Genomic DNA, 25,424 nt, shown 5'->3' with positions numbered 1-25,424 from the left:
TGGAGGGAAAGAAAAGTCGAAAATCAAACTAACACATAATATTTTGCCAGAATAATTATTTAAAATATGTTTTCAATAAGAAATGTTATTTCGATATTTCCCCTATTAATTTAATTCCCTTTCGCTAGATTTATAGAAGATGTGACCTTCCACCAGTCGTTGCGTGGTGCTGCTGTGTTCGACCAGCAGGGGGCGCGTGGTCGACGTCACCAAAGATTGTCTGTCAAGAACAGGAGGTGTTACCTTGGACTTAATCTCATGTTCAAAGATGTATTTTTTTTCTCATCGGGGAACATGACCTCGGCCCACTGATGCTCAGTCAGAACTTACTCCTTTTACTATATTGAACATTTCATCACACAGCATTTGTCCGACTCTTGAATGTTTAAACAAGAAATGTCATTATACTCAAGTTATATAGTATTTAGTAGTAAAGGTTTCAGCTGCTTTGATATTGTTTGTTGGCATATGTTATACATTCACAACTGTATATTCTAATTTTTGGCCTCAGAGTGAAACCTCCTCATTGTTTACCTCTTCTCTCTACGTCACAGGGATTTTCCATTGGGGAAGGAAATACATTTTACGAACAAACCGAGAGAAAAACTTCGACCTGCTCGGGATTTTAAACATTGCGTCGCCCTCACGTCATAAAGCCGTATTTCTCTTCACCGAAACGGTCATGACGTGGTCGCGTCGCGTCGTGACGCGCTGCAGTTGAACCCGGTCGCTGTAAATGGACCCTGAGGTTCGGCACGATGTGCAGAAGTCAACAGAAGTGAAGCGGATTGAAGGGCTGTCACTCACAAGTTAATGTTGAGAACCCGACCGATAACCCGAGGTAACCAGGTGAGATCACCTAAAATAACCGCTTTACGTTCACAGTTTACTGTATATTCGCGGCCATTAGCATCATTTAACCGTGACCCGTTACCACTGGCACTTGGCTTTGTTGTGTTGCTCACTTCCTTGTGAGCCAGGTAGCGCTCAGAAACGTCACCCAAACTCGGGGATAAAAATGGGAACTTGAAGTTTTTCGTCTTGTCAGCAAACGGCGGGAGCACTAAAGTTATACTTTCTGTCCGAGGAAGCCACCGGTGAATTCGGCTCGTATATGGAACCTGGAAGTCTTCGCTTAGGTGTACTTCATGCGGAAATTGCTGCAGTTTCACCCGCTGGACCCCCAACTTCACCCCAGTCCACGTTTTCTTGGCAGGAAAAAAAAAGTGAGGAGCAGAAACTTAATGTTGTTTTTACACGCGCCGAAAGCACGACCGGATCCATCCGGCTAAAATGCGCGATAGTGTATATTCTGCAGTCAAAGTTCCTCACCGATTAAAAGGTAGAGCCGTTAAACCGGCCGATTTTTTGAACGCAGTTCCGTGATATGTTCTCCGCGCACGGAACCTTCAAGGCGCTAGCTTCCTGCTAGCGGGGGACAGGTGGCGGCGCGACCCCCCTCTGTAACACGACGCCAACGCTCACACAGGTGCTGTGTGTCGGTGTCGGTAACGTAGATATGTTAGCTGATAATTATTAAAGTTTATTGTCCCGAACGGCCGCTTTAACGACAAAAAAAGCAGCGGTCCGGCGGCGCAAGCTAGCTGTTAGCCAGCGGGGCTAGCGCGGCTCACACGGACGCGTTCATGAAGCTACAAGTGTCAGGGGAGTACTTATTAACTATAATAACCACGGCACTACATATTAGCTAAGGTACAATAACTATATGTATTAGGAATAAAGCATTGTTCATTAAATACAGATGGGTTCAATTTAAACTAACAAAACTAGTATTTAACGTTACATGAATAATACAAATAAAACTCAAATGAAAATAAATAAAACATTAAACTAATAAATGGTGGTGTGACTCAAAATCCTTTCAGGACTTTGGGCTTTTAAAAAAAGTCAAATTATAAATGGTAAATAAATTGTTTGCTTACATGATTAGCTCTATAGTTTGTAATTATCACTGCTTGTCACCTTCTGGGTGTAATGGTTGTATTTTGACCTTTGACCTGCAGACATTATGGCTGCTGACGACCACTACCCTCATCCCTCCAACCAGGTAAACTCACCGGCTAACGTCATCTTTACAGCATCTACTTTGATTAATTTATAAAATAGTGAAACATGAGAGTAGTAGGTATTTGCAGCCCTAAATGGATCATTGCTTACACATATATATATATATATATATATAAAGTAAAAGTCACTGTGCGGCGTCCCGACTTCAAGTCCCACTTGCTCTTTCAGATTTTCGACATGGATTCCATGTGGGACTTCCAACCTTTCCCCCCAATTTCTCAGACCCCCTCTCTGCGGACAGGTGAGCGTCTCACCTCCACACCTGCTGTCAGTCAGCAAGGCTTAATGTCTCCCCGGATGTGATGCTCAATAAGCAGCGGATGGCTGGTTTCCTTTATCCTCCGATATCAAAGTGAAACCAACAGTGTGTATTTTATTTTATAAATGTGTTGTGTATACATTATAGTACGTTTTATATAGTATATTATTATAATTGTAAATCTCGCATTAAAACTATCCATACTATTAATTATATTAATAGTAACATAATTTGTATTATTGATACTAAGTCAAGATCATTAATAATATAAAATAAATTTTTTTACTGGAAAAATTGCTTAAACTATGAAAATTGTTTCACGTTATTTGATTAATGGACTGGTGGTTCCAACTTTTTAAAATAACATTTCGTACTTCATATCAATATAACTACTTTGTAAGTAATCTTTTGTCGCTCTCGCTCTTTATCTCTGCCTCTGTCTGTGTGTGTGTGTGTGTGTGTGTCAGTGTGTGCGTGTGGGTGTGTCTGTGTAATTATTAACCTGTGTGTTAAACTGTGCCGATGGGACAGATTTAAAAACCACAAAAAAGCAGATGTCGTTTGGTTCCTAAATGAAAACGTGTGAGGTTTGTCAGTTTGCTATTAAGGTTCATGTGATGAACGTTTATCATTAACACTTTCAGGCTTTACTGCAGATGTTTTTAATCAAAAAGCATCTTTATTTCCTGGTATTTGGCTGACAGGAGGTGTGAGAGGGGAAGGGAGAGAGAAAGGTGCACACAGGAAGTCAGTTATTCAAGTTTGGCCTAAATAGCATTACTACCAAACCCATGCATTAACATTAATATTGCTACCACTAACATATTAACTTTAACATTACTACTAACGCATTACACATGACTACTAATACATTATTCCTTTTCACGTTTTTACAAGATTTTACATTATTAAACATATTACTCTTATGAATACTACATTCAACTGACGACATCACAAGTCTTCAACCATTAAAGTAGATTCACATTTGTTTGACTTATTGTTTTTTATTGTTACGTTTTTTTATTTAATACCAATATAACGTCCTATTGGATGAACTACTTTTTGGAATGTTGAGTGTGTGTATCGGATGGATACAGTGGAGAATAAATGAACATTATTTTGGGATGAACCAGCTGTGGAGTGAAAACATGAAACATCAGCTTCCTGTCTGAAACGTCTCAGTGTGACGAAGTGAAAGCCGAGTTCCTCCGCTCTCACTTCCTCTCGATGTGTGTTACCCCGAAGTAAAGATGAAAACTTTCTCCACTCGAACAATCTCATGTGACTCACTCACCAACCCAAAGAAATACTTCTGTACACTCAGTTTAAGTACAAATACCGCCACGTACGAGTACTACTCCAAGGATTGGAACCCCCGTTTACTCTGTAGTAAAGTTTCAATATAAAGCAAGATTATTCAAAGCAGAAAATCACACATCTATACTTCCTTAAAAAGTATCAGTCGATCATTAATCAAACATGAATGAAGTATTTCTACAAAGATCGTATATTAGTGGCTAAGAGATAAAAGGAGTCTATAAAGTTTAATTACTCTCATGGTGCTGAATGTTTGACTGATTTAGTTGCGGTGTGGTTTCAGTGGACGGACCCTTCCTGCAGATAGTGGAGCAACCGAAACAAGTAAGAATATGAATGATCACAATGAGATCTTCTGGTCCTGCTCTTGCCGTCGGCCGTCCTTGTGATTGTGTGTTAACTGGACGGCGTTTGTCTCCGTTTGTCTCCCAGCGGGGCTTCAGGTTCAGGTACGGCTGTGAAGGTCCGTCTCACGGAGGCCTGCCAGGTGCCTCCAGCGAGAAGACCAGCAAGACCTACCCCGCCGTCAAGGTAACGCCCCCCCCCCCTCGCTCTCACAAAGCCTCTGGGGTCCGTGCATTCTCTCTAGTGACCCCAAGGGGGCGGCTCCTCCGTCTTTCATTACAGAAAAATGTTTGTTTAGTAAAATGTGGTCCGTTTAGAGTCAAACTGACCATAAAGTGGGGGAGGCTGTAGGGCGGGGCTACGCACGGATTTACAGCTTGACACCGGAGACCTATATGGCTCTCATCCATATATGGTCACTTCCTAATCACTGGTTGTAAAAAAAATAACAAGATGGTGGCGGTGAAATTGCCAAATTCAAGGCTTTATAACGTCAGTCGTCAAGTGAGCCTCGTTCAGAGCTCACCTGTCCGGCAGGGGAAATTTAAACTTTTTTCAACATTTAGACTTGCTCTAAACCATCAGCCTCATCTTGTTTCACACAAACTCTCTCCTTCAATCTGATCTACAGGTTTTGGTTTCACAGAAACCTGTTTGCTCGCTTCATTTAGAAAGAAATCTCATTCCAACTTTGGGACTTCCCCAATTACAACTCTGGGTCTCCATTTAGAAAGCAGATCAGTCAGATCTATATCATGTTGTGATTTCATTATGTTTTTAAACTTAGACCTAGACCACCCCCCCCCCTTTGTGTAGATTCTCTTGGTGTTTGGAGTTTGAAGCTAAAACCAGAACAGACGGGGAAATCCCCAGATTCCTGTAAATCCCGACGTTAGCACGTCTCAACGGATATGTTCTTCAAGTGGTGACTAGCGATTCATCTGCAGCTTATTTTCTAGATTCTATCTATAAAATATTTGATAAAAGTTAAGATGTGATGTTAATTAGTCTGTTGGAACCGCAGGGTTGTCTGTTCAAAACCCCGTCTGCTCAATGTCCCCCGTCAAAGTGTCCCTGAGCGAGACACCTGACCCCCACACTGCTCCCCGGGCGCCTGTACGGCTGCACGCTGCTCGCACTGTGTGCAATGGGTTAAATGCAGGGAATCATTTTCCCTTTAAATCTTTAAACTTTAAATCGCCAGCTCACAGGGATGGTGGAAAAACATTTACATGCTCAATTAAAGACAAAAACACGCATTAACAATATATGTTTATTTTGATGTGTTAGTAATAAGAAGAACTTTTTTTTTTCTCCAAATGAGACGACGTCTCTGGTCTCGCTCTTTGTTTAGTCTTTGTTTAGTCTTTGTTTAGTCTTCACAGCGCATCAGATCAGCGTGTGTATGTTGCATGTTGATGCTGCAGGGTGGAAGCCCCCCTGTTGTTCTGGTATAGGACCTGAGGGATGGTGATGAAGATGATGATGAGGAGGTCTATGACTCACCAACATTTTTGATGATTGTGATATGATGATATTCTTTGTATTTGTTCAATTCTTTGTTTGGCTCTTTACAAATTTCACAATAAAATACTTGGTTAATAGAAATTAGTAATTACATTTACTTTCTCCATTTGTTGCAAATTATTTAGTTTTTCTGGTAAACTTCCAGGAAGCTTTTTTTATTCCCAAATTATGGACTTTAAAGTCAGAGATAAAACTTAATGTTGTCGCTAACCTGATGGATATTAAGTACTAGGTCAAGATTTACTTTGAACTGTGTTTAATCTAGTAAATGCCTGTGGTCTTCTGAGGAGGAAATGGGTGTAAATTTGGATTCTTAGTCTTAGTTAACCTACTTTTTTCTACAAAGATCGTGTGTGTGTGTGTGTGTGTGTGCGTGTGCGGGGGGTGGGGGCGTTGCGTTCTGGTTGAACAAGTCTTCTGCTGGTCTGGACCTGCCCCGGTTCTCGCACATACTGAGACCTCCGCCGCCTCGCGTCTGTTGGGAATTTCCTCCCCTGATGCCCACATGTAATTACAAGGAAGCGGCGCAGCGTCACACGCAGAGGAAGAGGTGCTCAGATGAAACATGCAGAGGTGCAATGTCTCACCCACTCTGACCCAGAAGCAGCAACGCAGACTCTTCTGGTCCTATAGAAGTCTATGAGAACATTTCTCTACTTGTCTCTTGACGTATTCCCTCAGGAGACATTGTAAACATGACTTTGCGCATTCAATCTAGTTTCAAGGCTTCTTCAATACTGTGTGACGCTCATTTAGTAAGTCATAGTGTATTGAGAGTGTAACAGACCATAAAGCAGGGGGTGCTTTAGTGAGGGGCTACACACTGATTGACAGGTCTTTACCACAGACGTATAGAGTGTCTCTACGTCCTCCTCGGTCCATGTAGGGTCCCTTACTGTTCGTCAGTAGCAAAAAAAACAAAGATCAGTTCATGACCACTCACCAGAAGAATCCAAAGAGCATGCAGATGTGAGACTGCAGCTCGCCCACTACATTGTGTGACCAAAATGTTAAGAGGACATATTCATGGTTTGGTAATGGCTGTGGTTTCAGGTAATAATGGGTAAAAAGGTATTTTTAGCCTTCTTTCCCATTTTTCATAATATTTTGTGTAAAATAGCACACTGACCCGTGTGCAGACGCTCCTGCAGAGATTCCTGCTGGCTTTCGAAGCGCATTTATTCACTAAAGGCATTTGGACTTTTTATAGATTTAAAAGAAGTGACAATAAAATATCAATCAGACAACGGAGCCCAAGAGCGGTCGGAGAGAGAAATATACAGTATTTAAATAGATAAAGTCTTTCTGCAAAATCAGACTTGGTCTTAGTGGTCAAACTCCACCCTTTTGTTTCATCGGATGCTACAAACATTCAGCGTTGACACGCTGAACCCAGGAAACCATTTTAAAAGACTGTGTTTCTAGGAACTGAGTCCGGCTGATGGAACGATCCGATTGGCTGACTGCACCAGGAGGAGGAAGTGGTGCTCGTGTTTATTTACCGCCGCAGCTTGCAACGCTGCTGCATGCAGACTTACCTGCAGTGGTATGACTTGTTTTTGCACACAATAGAAACAGGAACTCCATTTTTTTTTTTTTTACATCTAATTTCCTTCATGTAAAACAGTTCAATACCAAAGAGTGAGCTAACATGTCACATTGAACATATAGTTTGTTTTTCAGTCGCAGTGGATTTATGAAATGCACAAACCTCCAGCTACGAGCCAATTTTTGGTCATTTCCTTTTCTGCTTTTTAAAGTTTCATTCGCTTATATTTCAGGGTTCAGGAAGTTGAACTGGTATTCTAATCGGATTTTCTTCTGCGGTTTGGATCTGTATTCACAAAGCTGAATGTGTCTGTGAACAGAAGCTGCTGCCTAGACTTAAATGTTCCTCAGTATTTTATAAACTTGTATGATAAATAGACTTGTGTATAGTATTGTATAAAGGGTCTTTATTTTAAGAATATTCAAGATTTACTATGGCCATTTTATCAACCCAGAAAATTCATTTGAAATAGATTCTAAATTTGGAGTTATAATGTGTTGGTTGTCTGGTGTTTAATGAATTCTAACGCAGCTGCAATACTCTCAAACAGATGATTTTTGGGTTGTATTAATAAATGTAATGAATTAATCAATGATTTCAATACAAGACTAATTGAGTTGAACACATGGAGGCTTGAAGAATCCCTGAGATACAAGAGCGGATTCCAACGAGAAGAACAACTTGTCTTCTTCACAGTTTGCAGCTATTGGGTTGATGTTTGATATTATTATAATGTGCCACATTATGCTCTTAGTCACATTAGGCTACATTAGCCGCTAACTAGCAGAATCCACTGCAAACTCACCAACAGCTGAGTAACATTGTGGGTCAAAAAAATAAGGTGTGGGATAAAAGTACATCTTTAAAATCAGCCCAGCTTTGACTGTTTAAAATGATATATTTGATAACGGATGAAGTGCCGCTCCGTGTTTCAGATCAGTAACTACCAGGGTCCGGCCCGGGTGGTGGTCCAGCTGGTGACGGCGCTGACCCCCCACCCTCAGCTGCACGCCCACAGTCTGGTGGGAAAGCAGTGCGACAAAGGGATCTGCGTCACCGACCTGCAGCCCAAAGACTCCACCATCAGGTCTGCGGGACACGCACATTCTGCACCACCAGCGCGGCCCGGGTGTGAGGCTCACACGTGTGTCTGTTGTAGTTTTCCCAACCTGGGCATCCTCCACGTGACCAAGAAGAACGTGGCCAAGACCCTGGAGGAGAGGATGGTGGAGGCCACCCGGCTGGGGTATAACTGCGGCGTCTCCATCCACCCCGATATCGACGTCCTGCAGGGGGAGGTCCGAGTCCCCCGAGAGCTCACCGGTCAGTTGCGTGCGTGCGTGTGTGTGTGTGTGTGTGTGTGTGTGTGTGCGCGTGCGTACTGGAAACTTTGAGAGGACCCATTGAAGTCACAGACCTTGAGAGACCATATATACGAAGAAGGGGACATTCTGATGAACCATCCACCTCCTCAGTCCTGTAACTTTCTCTCACCTTGTTTTCAAACTCGTGTATGTCCGTCCCCTCCGTCTCTGTGTCCTCAGACCACCAGCGCAATGTGATCAGCAGCGTGGCGTCTCTTCAGGCTAAAGAGATGGACCTCAGCGTAGTGCGGCTCATGTTCACGGCGTTCCTCCCTAACAGCGACGGAGGTTTCTCCAGACGACTCGAGCCCGTCGTGTCGGAACCGATCTACGACAGCAGTGAGTCTGAACACATCCAAAGTCCAGCAGAGTCCCCCATCAGGGTTACTGTCCGGGACTGGTTTATGATCAGGGACTGTATAGCGAAAGTATAGTTTCAGCTTGGTTTGGGACTACTAAAGCTGTGGTTTTCCCACGGCAGGGAATCAAACCCGCAGCTTTTTGTTGTCTCTTCTGACCGACCCGCTGTGTTTCTCTCTCTCGCCTCAGAGGCACCTAACGCCTCCAACCTGAAGATCGTGAGGATGGATCGGACCGCTGGCTGCGTGAGCGGTGGAGAGGAGGTCTACCTGCTCTGTGACAAGGTCCAGAAAGGTGAGACAGTAACACAGAAAACACAAACGTGGAGTTTGTACATTTACATTTTTCATTTAGCTTTGGGCCAATTTACGGCAGACCCTTGAGATGACATGATGTTATATTAAGCAGAATACGTTTTGTTGTTGAAATCTGAAATGTAGATTAAATCACTGGGTGAGGAAAAGTAATGCTAAGACATATTTCTTTAATCAAAAATATGCAAATAGCGTTTAGTGTAAAGTGTGTGTGTGTGTGTGTGGTTCTAGATGACATCCAGGTCCGGTTCTATGAAGAAGATGACTCGGGGTTGACCTGGGAGGCGATGGGAGATTTCTCACCTACAGATGTCCACAGACAGGTACGAGGAGTTAATGGTACTGCTCTTTATAGTACCCACACATGTAGAGCTATTTATTTATTTTAATCTAAGAAAAGGGGAAAAATAGACATTATGGATATATATATATTAAGGAGGAGGAGGAGCTCAGAGCTCCCGTTAGCAGCATGTGACTCCTCCAGAATCCGAGTTTAGGTCTAAACCCCCTGGGAGGAAAGTAGGCCCATAAAAACCAGAACCAGCGTCTACTGCAGTAGAATGAGAGCTTTTCTAAAGGGGTCGTGGTGCTCAGAGACACTACCACTATAGTCGTCAAGGGGCGCCACAATCAACACTAAATGAAACATCATTGTACTAACTGTATTAGTACCAGTAGGAGTATTTGTCATAGATACCAGTAGTAAAGCCGTCACTAAAGTAGTAGTTGTTGTTGCATCACTAATAATAGTAGTATATAATTTCAGGAATACATCAATTACAGAGTTAATAACGACAGTTGATGGAAATAACAGTAATATTGCTAAATCATTGGGATCAGTAGTAGTAGCATTAAAGTTGTTACCGTGACGATGTGTTCTCTGCTGTCAGTTCGCCATTGTGTTCAAGACTCCAAAGTATCGAGACCAGAACCTCCAGAAACCGACGTCAGTTCTCGTCCAGCTGAAGAGGAAGTCTGATAACGAGACCAGCGAACCCAAACCCTTCACCTATCACCCTCAGATCATAGGTAGGTGGTGTAGCTCCACCCTCGGGTCACAGGCAGGAGAGGTAGCACCACCTCGCATCACAGGTAGCGCTCCTGTGCTCATATACATGTACTTGTGTGTTCAGACAAGGAGGAGGTGCAGAGGAAGAGACAGAAGACGTTGCCAAACTTCCAGGACTTCAGCGGGCAAGGAGGAGGTGGTCTGTACCGAGGAGGAGGAGGAGGAGGAGGAGGAGGTGGTGGTGGACGAGGTCCTGCTGGAGGAGGAGGACCTGGCTCTGCTGGAGGAGGAGGTAAAAATAGCTCCTTCTAACTCTTGGTTTGTTGTTGAGATTGTCAGCTGATGCCTTTGGTGTGTTTGATATATCCTCCAGGTTACTACCATGGTTTTAGCACCTACAACTATGGCGGAGCAGGAGGAGGAGGAGGAGGAGGAGGCGGAGGTTTCTCCACAGGATACTCAGCTGGTCTGGGTGGAGGAGGAGAAGGAGCCGCCGCCATCAAACACGGTGAGATGAGATCTCACTAAATCTACGTCACGGCCACGCTACCTATTCAGTGGCTACGTAAGCTACCAGCGCAATGCATTCTGGGAGGCGCCTTTTACACCGAAAAAAATGTCTCAAACCCAAATGTTGTGTTAAAGCCTCCGAGGGCAACGAGGCAGCGGACGACGAACATCCGAACGACGATTCGGGGTTGGCCGTTGGGCTGAGCGCTACAACCCAGCTGAGAGGCCCGGTGGCGGGGGAGGGGCCTAAGGAGGGAGGGGTTGAGGGGGAGGAGCCAGAATCAGCCACAGGTACACATCTGTTTATGCACACATTATTCACCGTAACACCGCTGAAGATGAGATATAACTGTATTCTTCCCGAAAGAAATGTGTTGTTCTAGAGATTGATCCAAAATTACAATAAAGTTCAACAAAGAAACAATTGAAGAAAAAAATAAACAAATATTTGAACAATACAGTAATAATTGAAAAGTGATACTGACGACGGTGCAAAATCTGCATAGTGCATAATATTGAGAATCTCATTCTTGGTAACATGTTGGTAATTACATCTAAAGTTTTAGATCTTATTTAAAACGCAAAGGTTTTTGATTAAATTACTTACACACATGCGTGGAGATGTCCTTGACATGAAACACAAAAAAACTTTTGTTCTATACTTTGTGTTTTATGTATTTTTTACTGTCAGTGTGTTCCTGTTTTGTAAAAAAAAAAGAAAAAGAAGAGACCAAACCTTTAAGAACCCTGTTTTCCTTTGTGTTGTAACGCTCTTTGTGTGTGCGCGCGCGCGTGTGTGTGTGATGCAGATGTGCAGTGCGGCGTTCAGCTGGAGGCCCTGTTCCAGTACTCGGTCACTGGAGACTCAGCCTTCCTATTGGCCACGCAGCGTCAGCTGATGAGCGCACAGGACGAGGACGGAGACACGTCAGTGAAGTTCACTTCTTCCCTCGTTGGACGTTCTGTCCGCTTAAAGTGTTTGGTAGAAGAGCTCTCATTACTTCCCTCTCCTTCAGTGGGCTCCACCTGGCGGTCCTCCACAGCCAGAAGGAGGCGCTGAGGAGTCTGACTCAGGTCGTCTCTGCTCTGCCCGGCGAGGAGGTGCTCAACATGAGGAACCATCTCTACCAGGTAATCGCCTCCTTTTTGCTCAGTGTGTATGAGTGTCCTTCATAATAAGAGCTGTTTAAATCCTCTAGATGCCGGGGTAAGGTCCTTCAATGCTTCATTTGTTAGCTCCGTTAGCATAGAAAAGGTGCTTTAATGCTTGCTTTCTTAACTCCTTAGGCTAAGGAAACATGGGACCTTCCTTTACCAAAAGAAAGTAATAATTGATTCCCACAATGCCTTGCTTTCTAGTTAGGAAGAAGGAGAGGTTTCCTATGTGGGGGTTTAGGATGTAAGAAAGAAACCTGCTCAAGTGTCCTTGTTAAGGGGCATTGCCCAAGAAATATACTAGTTATGTATCAAGGAAGCTGACCAGTTAAGGAGGAAGCCTTTGTAACTCTCCCTCCGTGTATCCCAGAGTCCTTTGCACCTGGCCGTGATCACACAGCAGAGGGAGGCAGTGGAGGCGCTGCTATTGGCGGGTGCCGACCCAACGCTGACAGATCGTCATGGCAACACGCTGCTCCACCTGGCGTCCAGGCTGGAAGGAGGAGGAGGGGGGATGGTGCAGTTTCTACTGCAGCACAGAGAGATCAGAGAACTGCTGGAACACACCAACACAGCTGGTACACACACACACACACACACACACACTGGGTACACGCTCACAAATACACCAGGTACACAAACACCCAAACTTGAAAACAGAATGCTCGGCGTGTTTGACAGTCGTCCGCCTGGCGGTCTGTGTGCGGTTACAGGTCTGTGTGCGATCCACCTGGCGGTCCTGGCCAATCAGCTGTCGTCTCTCAGGGAGCTGCTGGAAGGCGGGGCTGACGTGGAGGCTCAGGAGCGCAGTTGCGGACGGACCGCCCTCCACCTCGCCACCGAGAGAGACAACGTGTCGCTGGCCGGCTGCCTGCTGCTGGAGGTACCGACCCGACTGGATTCACTGGTTTTATTGATTGATTGGTTACGCTGGTCAGGTTGTCCCCAATAAAAACTTGTGTGCAATGCTTTCTCTTCTGCGCTCAGGGAAACGCTAAAGTGGACAGCTTCACCTTCAATGGCTCCACCCCCCTGCACATTGCTGCAGGACGAGACTCCGTCAAGCTGACCGCTCTCCTGATGGCCGCAGGTGCACACACAAACTCACACGCACCTGGAACCAGTTAGCTTAGCATAAAGGTCGGAAACAGAAGGAAACCGCTAACATGGCTCTGTATGACAAAGCAGAGAGGGAGATTTTTCACTAACAGTTATCTGCTATTTAGCTAGTTAGCTTGCTAGTTTAGCTCGTTATTTCAAAGTGAGCCGGGACTTTTATTTTATTTTTTGGGTTTTTTCAGGCGCAGACCCTCAGAAGGAGAACTTTGAGCCGCTCTTCTTCAGGGAGGAGGACTGCTGCAATGAAGAAAAGGAGGATGAAGATGAAGGCTACATCCCAGGAACCACTCCTCTCAACATGGCCGCCACCACTCGGGTACACTGGCTCCCTGCAGCACATTAACCAAAGAGGAGCAATGATGTGTTTGCAGGACAGTAATTACGAGGTCAATTAGGTGTAAAAGCTGCATCAGACACAACTTTCAAAATAAAAGCCTGATTTCAACAGTTTAACAGGTTATAGAGCAGCTGAACTGGAGTGATGTCATGGTGTACTCCAGCAGTGCATGAGTACATGTGTGGACGTGGTTTTTAAGTAGTAGAACAATTTTCGCCTGATGCTTCCCAAAGATTTGACTTAAAGCGGCATTAAGTGTTGTTGTCCACTAGGTGAGTGAAGACAAGTAAAACCATCTTATTTACAGTATCACTGAATTGACTGTTGTGTATTTTGTATGTGTTTATGCAGGTTTTGGAGCTTCTGCATGGTAAAGAATACAAACCAAAATCTCTACAAAGACCCTTCATACCTGCTCAAGGTGAGTTCAGTCTCTGATCCAATGAGATGAAATATTTATACACTAATGTGTCAATCTTATCTTTCTTCAATATGTTAATATTAAAATATGTTTTAAACTTTCTTAATTCTACTTGTACATCTAAAAAAATATATAAAACCAATATTAATAATACTAAAAAAGGGTAAATTATACAAATGATAGGTTTTCAACAACTGATGCATAATTATATGAAATTTATAACATAATATTATGAATAAATGATAGAAAAATGAAAAAATTAATTGGTAAACATGAAATATTAAGATTATTATGTATTATTGAAAATAAGGATAAACTATTTCTGTCCTTCATATACTTTTGTGTGTGTGCTTGTGTAGGCGATCTGGCGAGTCTGGACGTGGACGTGAAGCAGCAGGTGTGTTGCGCCTTGGAGAGTGAAGGATGTTGGGAAAAACTGGCTCACAGTCTGGGCCTCGGGATCCTCAACACAGCCTTCGGTCTGAGCCCTTCTCCTGCCAAAACACTGCTGCAGAGCTACGAGGTAACACACATGCTGACATGTTCACACACACATACAAGATCTTTGCAGTTAAAGTCATAATGCATGAATCATTTTGCCTCCATTCATAACACTTTACTTTTATTCTATTTAACACAATTCTAATACTTGTAGCTGTCTCTTCCTCTTTTTTAATTTTTTCTGTAACTGCTTTTGGATCATTTCTATTTCGGTTTTAAATTCCCCCAATGATTTATTTGTCTCTTCCTCTAGTAATCAATACAGGGTTTAATGGGATAAAATTATTATTATTTTTTTTCATCCTGCAGGTTTCAGGCGGGACGGTCAGGGAACTGCTGGAGGGTCTCAGGTCAGTTGGCGAGTGCAGAGCGCTGAATGTCCTGGAGGAGGTGCTGCGTCACCACGACGAGAAGGAGGAGGTGCTGCCTCGCCCTGGCGACAGGGGGGAGGAGGAAGAAGAGGAGGAGGAAGAAGAGGAGGAGGAAGAAGAGGAGACGCAATCGAGTGGTGAGCGGACAGGAGGCATTCCAGGTTTTCTGCTTTTTGACATAACAACTCACTCAATGGTGACGTTCTTTGCTCGCCCCTTCACAGACGGGTCTCGGGTTCAGGACCTGAAGGCGGACATTCGGATTGACAGCGGCGTCTGTGACAGCGGGGTGGAGCTCTCCACGGCGTGATCGCCTCCATCAACCCATCTAATCCAACTCCAGTGACGCGATCGATCGGAACGCTTCTCAACCAAATTTAGATTCAAAGTTGAGAAACGAAAAGCGAAATAATTGGTTTGACGGTTTTTAGACCACACTACACTCCAAAGGCTCTACCAAAGAATGTAAACGTGGGTTCTGTAACTCGCCAAAACCACACGTGCCATGTGGTGGACAAAGTATTGATTGGATTGACTTCATGATATCTGGAGTCGTGCTCTGTTAGCTGCCGAGCTAACGGTTTGTGTGTGTTTGTTGTTTTTCTACAGCAGACATCTGTCTGCAGGGGAAAGGTGCTATCAATGCTGAATGATTGTAAAAAGGTTAATTTACCCAAAAGGATCCGTTCAGTGTGTTTCAAATCTGCCTGAGGATGATTCCTCCTGTTCCTGCTTTAAATACACTGCCCAGCTTTTTGAGGTAAAGATTGACGAGTTCTATAAAACACAAGGATCTCTAACACCTGTCAATCACCGTCCAGCCCCGCCCTAAAGCATCCCCTGCTTTATGGTCTGGCTCTAAATAGACCATAATTAACTAAACATCATGCTGTATTGAAGAAGAATTAAAACTAGAGAGAGAGAGAGACCAGAACCTCATGTTTGCAATGTTTACTGAGGGAATAAATCAAGAGACGTCGAGCCATTTTCTACATGAAGCTTTGGATTCACTCTGCTTCCTGCTCAGTTTGACTCTAAATGCTGACGTCCCCTTCTTCTAGAGTCTGAAGGTGTGCGTTTGAAACTCGACCAGCACTGTCCGACTGAGATATAGGACTGTGTCATATCTAAACTGGTTTTAATTGTTTAAATGCGTTTCAAATTATATGCTTCTCACATATTGAGAATATGTTTCTCTCTGCGGGTGGAGGCGAACTGTCTCCCACAAGAAAAGGAGCTTAAGTATCTCAGCTTCTTGTGAGGTTAAGAGGGAGCGGTAGACCTTCAGGCGGATTGGTGCAGCTGCAGCAGTGAGACCCGTCTTAGTGAAGAGGGAGACGAGCGTCCTGCGTTCCCACCCTCACCCTTAGGTACAAGCAGCCGTAGTGAGTCCCGTCCATAGGAGGGCCGGGCACGGCATCAGAGAGAGGGCCAGGAGCTCGGACATCAGGAGGAAACTCGGAGTTGAGGCGCTATTCCTGCGTGTTGAAAGGAAAGAGGCATCGAATAAGGCCACCCGGGGGCCTCCCGCTGGTGGGAGACCCGTGTAAAACCCAAAACCAGCTGGAGGGAGGCTCATCTTTAATGAGAGAGCTCAAAGTTATAGGTAAAGTCGTGTTTTTAATATTTTGTAATATCCTACAGAAAATCTCCACATTTAACTAAACACAGGAATAAACCAATTACTTAATTGATACATTTTTATTGGGGCAAAACTGCTTTAGTGGGCTGCATTATTATTATTTATAAGATAAAGTATTTGTTGGTATGAACACGAGGAATCATGGCAAACTGTCCACATATAAAGATTTTAATATTGTCTTGAGACAGATTTGAAAAACAGTGAAACTCTTTTTTAGTGTGCATGTTTTTAAAAAAATCATAATTAAGTGTTTTTTAATCTAAAAGGGCCATTTTTATTTTCTGTCCGCCAAACTGATGAGATCTTTTGAAGACTAAAAAAACCCTCAAAAATTCAATTCAATTCAATTCATTTTATTTTTTATAGCCTAAAATCGCAAATTACAAATTTGCCTCAGAGGGCTTTACAATCTGTACACATGCAACATCCTCTGCCACGAAACCCTCACATCGGCACAGGAAAAACTGGGGAAAAAAAGAGAAGAAACCTTAGGGAGAACGTCAGAGGAGGGATCCCTCTCCCGGGATGGACAGACTGCAATGGATGAACCAAAAGCTCCTCTGATATTTATATCTCTGCCCTGCACTGTACATTTTGACACCAGCTTTTCATTAGTTATTTTTTAAATAAAGTTTTTCATATATATTTGTATATATGTATAAGCTCTGGTTGTTTGTTCATTTACAACTGTAAATATATTCTTTTAGTTTAGTATAACTTGAACGTAAAAGTGTCCTTGATTTCAGACAGAAGTTCTGCAGTAATGTGATATTTTTCTATAAATACACACATGTGTGTATATATTAATTTATACAATGTTGAGTCAATTTTCTCCTACTTCTGCATTTATCTCAGAGATGAATATTGTACCGCACTAGATTAATTTTAGTTAGTTACAATGCAGAATTGTCATTTAGTCAATATGTGAGGATAATAGTTGTAGCTTAACCATAAATAATGAGGCTAATAATAGTAAAAAATAATACTAACAATGACAATAATTATACAAATTTAACAAAAATAAAAAAAACATTCGTAATGATGACGATAATCATAATACATATTATACTACTAATAATGATGATAACATTAACACAAATAAGTAACGTTAAATCAATCAGTCGATAAATAAATAAAACTAGTGCTTTCCTCTTCCTTCCAGCACGTCGTCGCGCGTCTTTCGCGGTGCCGTGAAACGCGTCAGAGTGAGACATCCTGCTCCCGGTCCTCTGACAGCTGCTCTCTGTGTGAAACGGAAGACATTTTGAGCCGCTGCGGTCGGTTCCATTATTCGAGTGTCAGCCTAAAGTCGTGGCTGACGTGCTGGAGAGTCTAGTCTCCACGTCTTGAGCTGTAAAAGTCCGTTCAAAAAAAGAACAACAACAAGACGAGCTTTCCCGAAACAGTTTAGTTTAACGGGTGCGTGTGTGTAGCATAGCTAGCTTAGCCAGCCGACAAAAGCTAGCAAAGTCCTAGATGCTAGTTAGTTAGCGCCACCTAGCTGGCCTCCTCCTCCTCCACCTCCTCCTTCACCTCGACAGTCGGTCCCTTTACGCAGACACAATGGCTTTAAAACGAATCACCAAGGTAACGGACTTCCCTTGTTTTATTCACACTCCCACTTTTGATTATGTCAGGTCTTAACCTTTTTTGTATCGTTTTATAACCGACTGCTGTTTGCCGTTAGCTTGTTGGCTAGCGGCGTTAGCTTCGTCTAACCAACCGCCGCAGATCATATTTGACATTTTAAACTCACAATTTTCCTCGTGCTGTCTGGTCGGCACAGTTTTTTTAAAAACCCATTCTTCGTGAGTGATCCACACGTGTCGACGAATAAAGGCACGGCTTTCGTCCGCCGGTTTTGGCCGTAACAATATCTGTCGCTAGCTTTAGCTTCGGGCCGCTGGCTGAAATGTTCCGTAGGTCATTAAAATAACTGTACAGTCATTTCATTGACACCATCTTTTATTTTGGCCACGTTCGGTTGTCTTGTTTCAGTTTCGGATGTTTTCTCAATGAAATCTGGTTTATTGTCATAGGTGATATAAATACATCTTTTACTGAAGTGATGTTTTTTAATACACATTTGTAGTGTTTCGGGCATTGTGTAAATTTAAGATGAAAGTCGATAAAGTAATGCATATATATGCATTACTTTGTGTTGATAACAATTGATATCAATATAATGACCGTGAGTATTTTCATTATTTGAATAGGGAGACTGGCCTTCGATATTACTAGTAAAATATATGATGTAAAATATTTTAACTTTTCCCTTTCAGAAAATATATTTTTCTTAAGACCAAGAAATCAAATACTGGATTTTACTTCATTTCTTTTGAATTTATTCCTCACAATACTACCTGATAACCCACCGATACAATGCTTTTATTAAGGAAATCTCATTATTATAAAAATTTTAATTGTTATTTGATTAGAATTAATACACTCGTATAGTTTTTGGAATATAGTTGAGATAGGAGAATACGTTGTATTTTGAATCCTATTAGATGTAAAAGATATTTATTATATGGTCAGTCTAATGGCTATAATGCATTTATTGCACAATATTCATGTTGAGGATATTTGAGTTGGTTTGTGCTTTTGTTTAATGGGAGTGCGTAATAGTCTATCAGGATATTTGGATGTATGATGTCATCAAGATGCGTTTCCACAGTGCTATTATAGATCATTTTATTGATAATTGCTTGGATTTGTCCGGTTATTTCTATAGTACAGTTTGTTAAATTACATTACATTATTTTTTTAAAGTAATACAACATGAACTGCAGCTCTGTCCAAACATTGACTGGATCCAAGGGCCTAAAATTTCAGGATTAGTACGTGCAGTTTAGAGTTTAAAGAGTCGCCGCTTCACTGTCAAAACAGCCAGTTATGCTGCTGCAGAACAAACACGCTTCTATAAAGGCTCAAGATGACGTGTTAAATAATAATAAATAGGAATACCTAAATGTAATTTTCTATTGTAAAAGATCGCTTCACACCTTGACTTGAAATGAGAAGTTTCCAATAAATACAATTTATTTTCCGTTGCTTTTCTCTGAGCTTCATAGCTGTCTTTTCTGTGCTTGGAGAACGATTGTTACTGACTCTCTCGAGCTTTGACAAGTTTTAATGAACTTCCGCAGGTGAAACGCCTCGAGTAGTTAAGTGTTTCCCCCCAGTATTTGTTATACTTTTTAGTAGAATTTGGTTGATCAGATTGTCTCATCAAGAGCAAATCGTTCTATTGTTTTTTGGACGTAGTGAAAGTGTTCACAATCTGAAGGCTAAATGCCATCAAAAGCAGAGTATTTAGTTCAGTAGAAACATGTGAATTTTGGACTACAATATACATGCTAACTTTGGACTGGATATACTGGAAACGTTTCCATTTTTTAAATATTATAGCGGAAATAGAAATTGATTAACATTATTTTAGTATTTTAATATCTGTTAAAGAACTTGTTAATAATCTCAGTAATCGTCTGTGTACTTTTTGGTCGTTATATTCATTGCTCGCACAGCTGCTTCTGTCACGTTCTGTTGCCTCCCAAACTAAAAACTGAAAGATGAGCCTTGTGTGCGTTTGTGTGTCAGTGTGTGTGTGTTTGTGTTCGGAGACTGCGTGTCACATACCGGCGGCACATCAGCCGGTTTGGCTTTGGGCGGACCCCTGCCTGTCTGAAATACAACCCCCCCGCCCCCCTATTTTTAGTAGAGATAAAAATGGCTGGTTTTGCATCACAACGAGCAGAGTGGGTTGGTTTGTTTTTAAGGCAGCGAACACACAGGAGCTAAAAGTTCTGTCAGTTTAAAAAAAGTTGATTCCCCATGATTAGGTAGATGTCTGTTTGTCCAACGATCAACATTCATTAACCCGTTATGTGGATCTAATAATTAGCACGTACAAATGTATTTATTGTTTAGATATTTTTTTGCCACTAATATATAATACAAGTCAAAAGTTAAAGCTAGCGCCGTTCTAAAAACGGAAAGTGACGTTGAGATGATCAGAACTCAAGAAGCTTCTTTGTTCTAACAAATCAAACATGTGTTTAACAGCACCAGTGTTGGGAAAGTTCACTTTCTACATGAACTAGTTCAAAGTTTAGTTCACAAAGTTTAAAATGAACTAGTTCAGTTATTTTTTTCCATACGTTGCTGCGAGCTATTATTTTTCAAAATTATTGCCACAGCCCAGAACCGCAGACAGCAATTATTTTAGGAGTTTTAACACTAAAGCTATGCATCAGATTTAATCTTCATATCTAATTTTGAATCCTTATCCAACCAGGGTTTACATTAGCATTGAGGGGACAGCATTTCCCCTTTGTTGCTTTAATGTTGCTGTCCATTCACTCCACACTAGCATCAGCTGCAGCGTTCACCCCTACAGTACATTCTCAAACACATGCTGCTTGAATGGTCTTTTTTAAATAAGGAATTATTAAAAGAAAAACAGGACAGTAATCATTAAGGTGCAAATGTTCGCAAAGAAAGGTCAGATTCCTCCCATCCTCAACGACCTTGTCAGAAACTTCATAAAACTCTTAAATTATTATACGCCGCCTCTTTGTTACACGCAGCTGTCGCCTCCATGCATTTCTTTTATTTGATGACACCTGCGCGGTGCGACGCTGGAGGCTGGTGTTGCCAGATTGGGTGTTTTTTCCGCTACTTATTAAGGCGCGTTTACGGTGTGTTTTCTATAGAAATCTGGCACCCTATTTGAACAACGTTAACCTGAAAGAACGCGCCGTTCATAAACACCAGAAAGAACGAGTTCACAGTGACGTTCATCGGGCATTAATACAGTACGTTCAGTTCACGTTCGCCCAAAATATGAACGAGTTCATGAACTATCGTTCAATGAACGCGTTCAGGCACAACACTGAACAGCACATCATGTTTCCTTGAGTCCTGAGGTGTTATGGGCTCCTTATTAACCCATGAATGATTAAGGATTATCAATAATAAATTGTATGTGTTAATTTAGTCTTTCATAGTGGCTTGAGTTACATTTTTTCCAAGAAATTGAGATTCATCCATTGAGTCTAACCTTTTTTTAAATAACCAATATTTTTTAAATCAAATTTATTTTTGCCCCAAGTTTTTTATTGATTATCCATCTATACTTAACTTTCAAGAATGTGATGAACTTAATGTGGATCAATCAAATGTGTTTACTTGTTATCTCTTAGTTTCTGGTATTATTTCTTGTTGACTCGATACTTCCTCTTTTGTAGTTTCTTCTTCGGTTGTAATCACTGAGTCACTTCCTGTGGGATGACGAAGTCTTGCATCAGACTTGTTGTTTACCAGTTGGACCTTCCCTTAGTTAGAGATCACTGCTGTTGACGTTTTCCAAACAGGAACCAGCCCGACCAAACAAAATGCAAAACATCAACAAAAAAGACTTAAACACATGATACTCAGCCTGTTTATTTATTTTCTATCGACCATCTTACTTGTAAAGTTTTTTTTTTTCATTTGATGTCTGGTCTTTTATTTTCTGGACTTTATTCAATTACATTTTTTTGTATAGCCAAAAATCGCAAATTACAAATTTGCCTCAGAGGGCTTAACAATCTGTACACATGCAACATCCTCTGCCCTGAAACCCTCACATCGCCACAGGAAAAACTCCCCAAAAATGAAAAACCTTTCAATGGGGAACAAACCTTTAGGGAGAACCTTAAAGTAGTTATTATTTCCTATTTATTTAATTATTTCTCTTCTTCTGTGGTTCCAGGAGCTAACCGATCTGTCCAGAGATCCTCCGGCTCAGTGCTCTGCTGGACCTGTTGGTGAAGACAGTAAGACGCCCGTCTCTTATTTACACACAACAGACAAACAAATATACTTTGTTTACCCTCTTTTCTGTCTTTTCTCAGTGTTTCATTGGCAAGCTACTATTATGGGGCCTGTGAGTATCTGACTTACTATTCAGAATTGTTGTTGTTGTTTAAGTATCAAACTGTATTGACCTTTTATTATTCACTTGCAACAAAATGCAACCCTGGTTGAACAGGTTCAGTTAAGCTTGTTTTAATGCATCACTTTTCTTATGTCCACAATAAAGTAATGTAAATAAACAATTTTTCGGAAAATAAACGGTTTTATTGGCCACATCAACACAAATAATGATTTGTAAACACACAGAATTTGGGGCCAAGATGTAGAATAGTGCAGAAGTTATGATAGAATACTGATATATATATATATATTAGTATGTAGTAATCCCAAAGTGAATAAACGTCAAGCAGATGTATTTAATGTATAGGCATAATTTGATGTATAGAAATACAGATGTACATTTGTAAACTGTTTAAAATAAAATGTATAATAGATGTATAAGTGAAACTGACCTTAGGAGTGATGGTGTTTTAACGTGTGTTTTCTCTGCTGCAGCCTGACAGTCCCTATCAGGGAGGCGTATTTTTCCTGACTATTCATTTCCCCACAGATTATCCCTTCAAACCACCCAAGGTCAGTTTCTGTCCTCCTCTCTGTCTATTCAGTAAGAAGGGTTGCTATTTAAGGAAACCACCTACGTGAACCTGGTTTGGTTACATTTCTCATTGTAACACGTTGTTATTTAAGGTAAAAGCAACATGACATTGTGATTAACTTCATATATTGAGATTTGTTTACAACAGAGTTCATAGAAGGAAGTCAAAGTTTTGACATTGTTTTTGTTTTCGCCATTGTTAATTGAGGCCAGTGTCGTGTTTTTGGAAACCAGTAAACCAAAAGCGATCATATTTGGACTGAGCAGATGGATATGTCTCTGGTAGAGAGACCTGTCAATCAGTGTGTAGCCCCACCCCCAGATAATCCCCTGGTTTATGGTCTGTTTGACTAAATGCATCATAGTTTACTAAATTAAGATCCATTCCACCCAAAATCCTGACACCAAACCTACACATGCCAGTAAAAGAACGACGGTAGTGTGGAAAAGGAATATTAAAAATGCTTTTAAATAAGTTTAGGTGTAGACTGGACTTTTAAGTTTGAACTTCAGGTTGTCAAACACTCTGATTCTCAGCGTTTCCCCTCTTTTGCCTTTTAGGTCGCCTTCACGACAAGAATTTATCACCCAAATATTAACAGTAATGGCAGCATCTGCTTGGATATATTGAGATCACAGTGGTCTCCTGCATTAACTATCTCTAAAGGTGAGCGCTATGTGTACAGAATTATGAATGTAGTTCACCGCCTGCTTCATTAAGGTATTAAAAATGTCAGATTATACCCAACTGATGGTCGTTAGCTGATGTTGTTTCTTCTTTTTGCAGTCCTTTTGTCCATTTGTTCTCTGTTATGTGACCCAAATCCTGACGACCCGCTAGTGCCAGAGATCGCCCGCATCTACAAAACAGACCCTGTTAAGTGAGTTGATCTCTTTTCAACTGTTCCTGTAAACTTAAATCCACCCTGAAATGGAGATTCGTGGTAGAGCCTCTGGTGACGGAGCAGCAGGGTGGAGGTCTTTAACCACCATGTCTGTCTCAGGTATAGCAGACTAGCCAGGGAGTGGACAGAGAAGTATGCCATGCTGTGACAGGGTAAGAGCTCAGCTGACGTCTGATTGGAGCGCAGCTGCTCAGCTGACTGTCAAATTTGAATTGTGGTTTCTGTAGCACTCGAGCAGGGCTGGATTTGGTCTTCAAGCACGTTGATGCAAAGCATGGCTCCACAGACAGTCTTTCATGTTTTAGTTTAAGTCAACAAAACCTAGGTCGGCTTTGAAAGAACATGCAGGCAGATGAGATGTTTAAGGGATGATTTGTGTCAAGTTGTTCAGTGTTTTACTGGAGTCTCTCTTCTACCACCACACCGAATTAACAGAAGTAGTAATTTAACCTCTCAGAGCACAGCAGCTGCTGATCTCCTTCTGCCTCTATCGGACAGTTAGTGTGTTATGTGATGTCTCTGCTGTTTAGAGCTTCGTTGAGATTAACTAAAGTCGAACACAAACACGCTAGCTGGTTGATGGTTAATCACTGTTTTTGTGCATGGAGTCTGGTGTGTGTTTAACGGCTTCAGTGGTCTTCGTCTGCGATGTTAGGCGGTGATAATTATGCATTACCCGGTTCTACGTTTCTTGCTTTGCTTGATTAGAAACATAATTTTTAATGTTTGAACAAAATGTTAGAATTTTTAAACTGTAAAGTAACTAAATCAGATGGAAATACTTATTTTAACTTTTACATTTTACACTTGAATGAATAAATATACAGGAAAAAAAGCTCCCAAATGTCCAATATCAGGTAAAAGAATGATGAAAGATGCAAATGATCATGAAAGATGAGCGCTCAGAACCCAGTGAGTCGTGTTTGTTGGCATGGCATCGTACCCGGTCTCCGTGGCAACGAGCCAATTGACTCACCTGTACCTAATCTGATCCTCCTTCAGGTACAACAAGACTGCTCAGGACTGGACTCAGAAATACGCCATGTGACCGACTTTCTTCTTCTTCTTTTTCCTCTTCTCTCACTGCTGGAATAAACTGTTTGATTTTTCTCATGTGGCCACGCCCCTGCCCTCTCCATCAGCCAATAACAGCAATTTGTTCATAAATTCTTATTTTGTTTTTCTTTGTCCTACTTGCTTTTAAATTCTTTCTTTTTTTTGTTTCTCTGCTTTTCAAAACAAAATGAATAAACTAGGCGAAGGCCGAGGACTCCGAGCTGTGAATGTGCCAACTGCGAAACAAACAAAACAAACAACGCAGAGTGGACTGAAGCGAGAACTGTTACAATAAATAAATAATAATTTAATGCATGTCAGTGATTGGTTCATGTGCTGCTGAGATATATATCTATATAGATATATAAAAAAAGAAGAAACGACAGCCTTTGTTTTGGTTTTATTCTGGTTTTGTTTTGTTTTGTTTTTAGATGAGAGCCGTTAGTTTGTCCATCCTCCGACACTGTTCTCCTCTTTTTGCACTGAAGATGAAACTCAAAGCTCAAAGTCACCTGGACTTTTCTCAATAAAGTTGAACAAATTGCAGCTTTTCTGTCGTTCTGTTTTTATTTGTTACTCTGATTTTGTGTTTAGGACTGAAGATCAGTTCTTGTCAACTGTTTGTTGATAAATGTAGTAAAACATTGTCTCATAAGCAAATGGCTGCTTCAAAAGTCTGTTTAAATACGCTTTTTACTGATTATACTGACGTAACACAAACCTACTTGAACATTTTTACAGTAGTGTTACATCGTTGTATT

General features: G+C 41.5%; 2 protein-coding genes across 3 annotated transcripts; both read left to right on the top strand.

The window, feature by feature from the left end:
* The first annotated feature begins 54 nt into the window (after window positions 1-54).
* nfkb1 (nuclear factor of kappa light polypeptide gene enhancer in B-cells 1) lies at window positions 55-17,008 on the top strand. The gene is made up of 25 exons (XM_037462562.2): window positions 55-841; window positions 1,092-1,226; window positions 2,025-2,068; window positions 2,257-2,329; window positions 3,948-3,988; window positions 4,097-4,195; window positions 8,021-8,172; window positions 8,245-8,408; window positions 8,630-8,788; window positions 8,999-9,103; window positions 9,355-9,446; window positions 10,014-10,152; window positions 10,257-10,424; window positions 10,506-10,640; window positions 10,778-10,933; window positions 11,452-11,569; window positions 11,659-11,773; window positions 12,168-12,375; window positions 12,511-12,680; window positions 12,785-12,887; window positions 13,099-13,232; window positions 13,605-13,674; window positions 14,034-14,197; window positions 14,485-14,683; window positions 14,771-17,008. Exons 1-25 carry the CDS (start codon window positions 814-816, stop codon window positions 14,854-14,856), a joined length of 3,057 nt encoding a protein of 1,018 aa, XP_037318459.2. The 5' UTR covers window positions 55-813; the 3' UTR covers window positions 14,857-17,008.
* A 414-nt stretch (window positions 17,009-17,422) lies between these two features.
* LOC119211567 (ubiquitin-conjugating enzyme E2-17 kDa-like) lies at window positions 17,423-25,209 on the top strand. 2 transcript variants are annotated; one of them, XM_037462572.2, is made up of 8 exons: window positions 17,423-17,775; window positions 21,944-22,007; window positions 22,086-22,117; window positions 22,603-22,680; window positions 23,264-23,369; window positions 23,490-23,583; window positions 23,707-23,759; window positions 24,610-25,209. In XM_037462572.2, exons 1-7 carry the CDS (start codon window positions 17,752-17,754, stop codon window positions 23,753-23,755), a joined length of 447 nt encoding a protein of 148 aa, XP_037318469.1. In that variant the 5' UTR covers window positions 17,423-17,751; the 3' UTR covers window positions 23,756-23,759; window positions 24,610-25,209. The 2 variants fall into 2 exon arrangements, with proteins under 2 accessions (XP_037318469.1, XP_037318470.1); XM_037462573.2 differs by lacking the exon at window positions 23,707-23,759.
* Window positions 25,210-25,424: the final 215 nt, after the last annotated feature.

This window comes from Pungitius pungitius, chromosome 2, assembly GCF_949316345.1.
Source record: "Pungitius pungitius chromosome 2, fPunPun2.1, whole genome shotgun sequence".
Taxonomy (NCBI): domain Eukaryota; kingdom Metazoa; phylum Chordata; class Actinopteri; order Perciformes; family Gasterosteidae; genus Pungitius; species Pungitius pungitius.
This window is presented reverse-complemented; position numbering and strand designations above follow the sequence as displayed.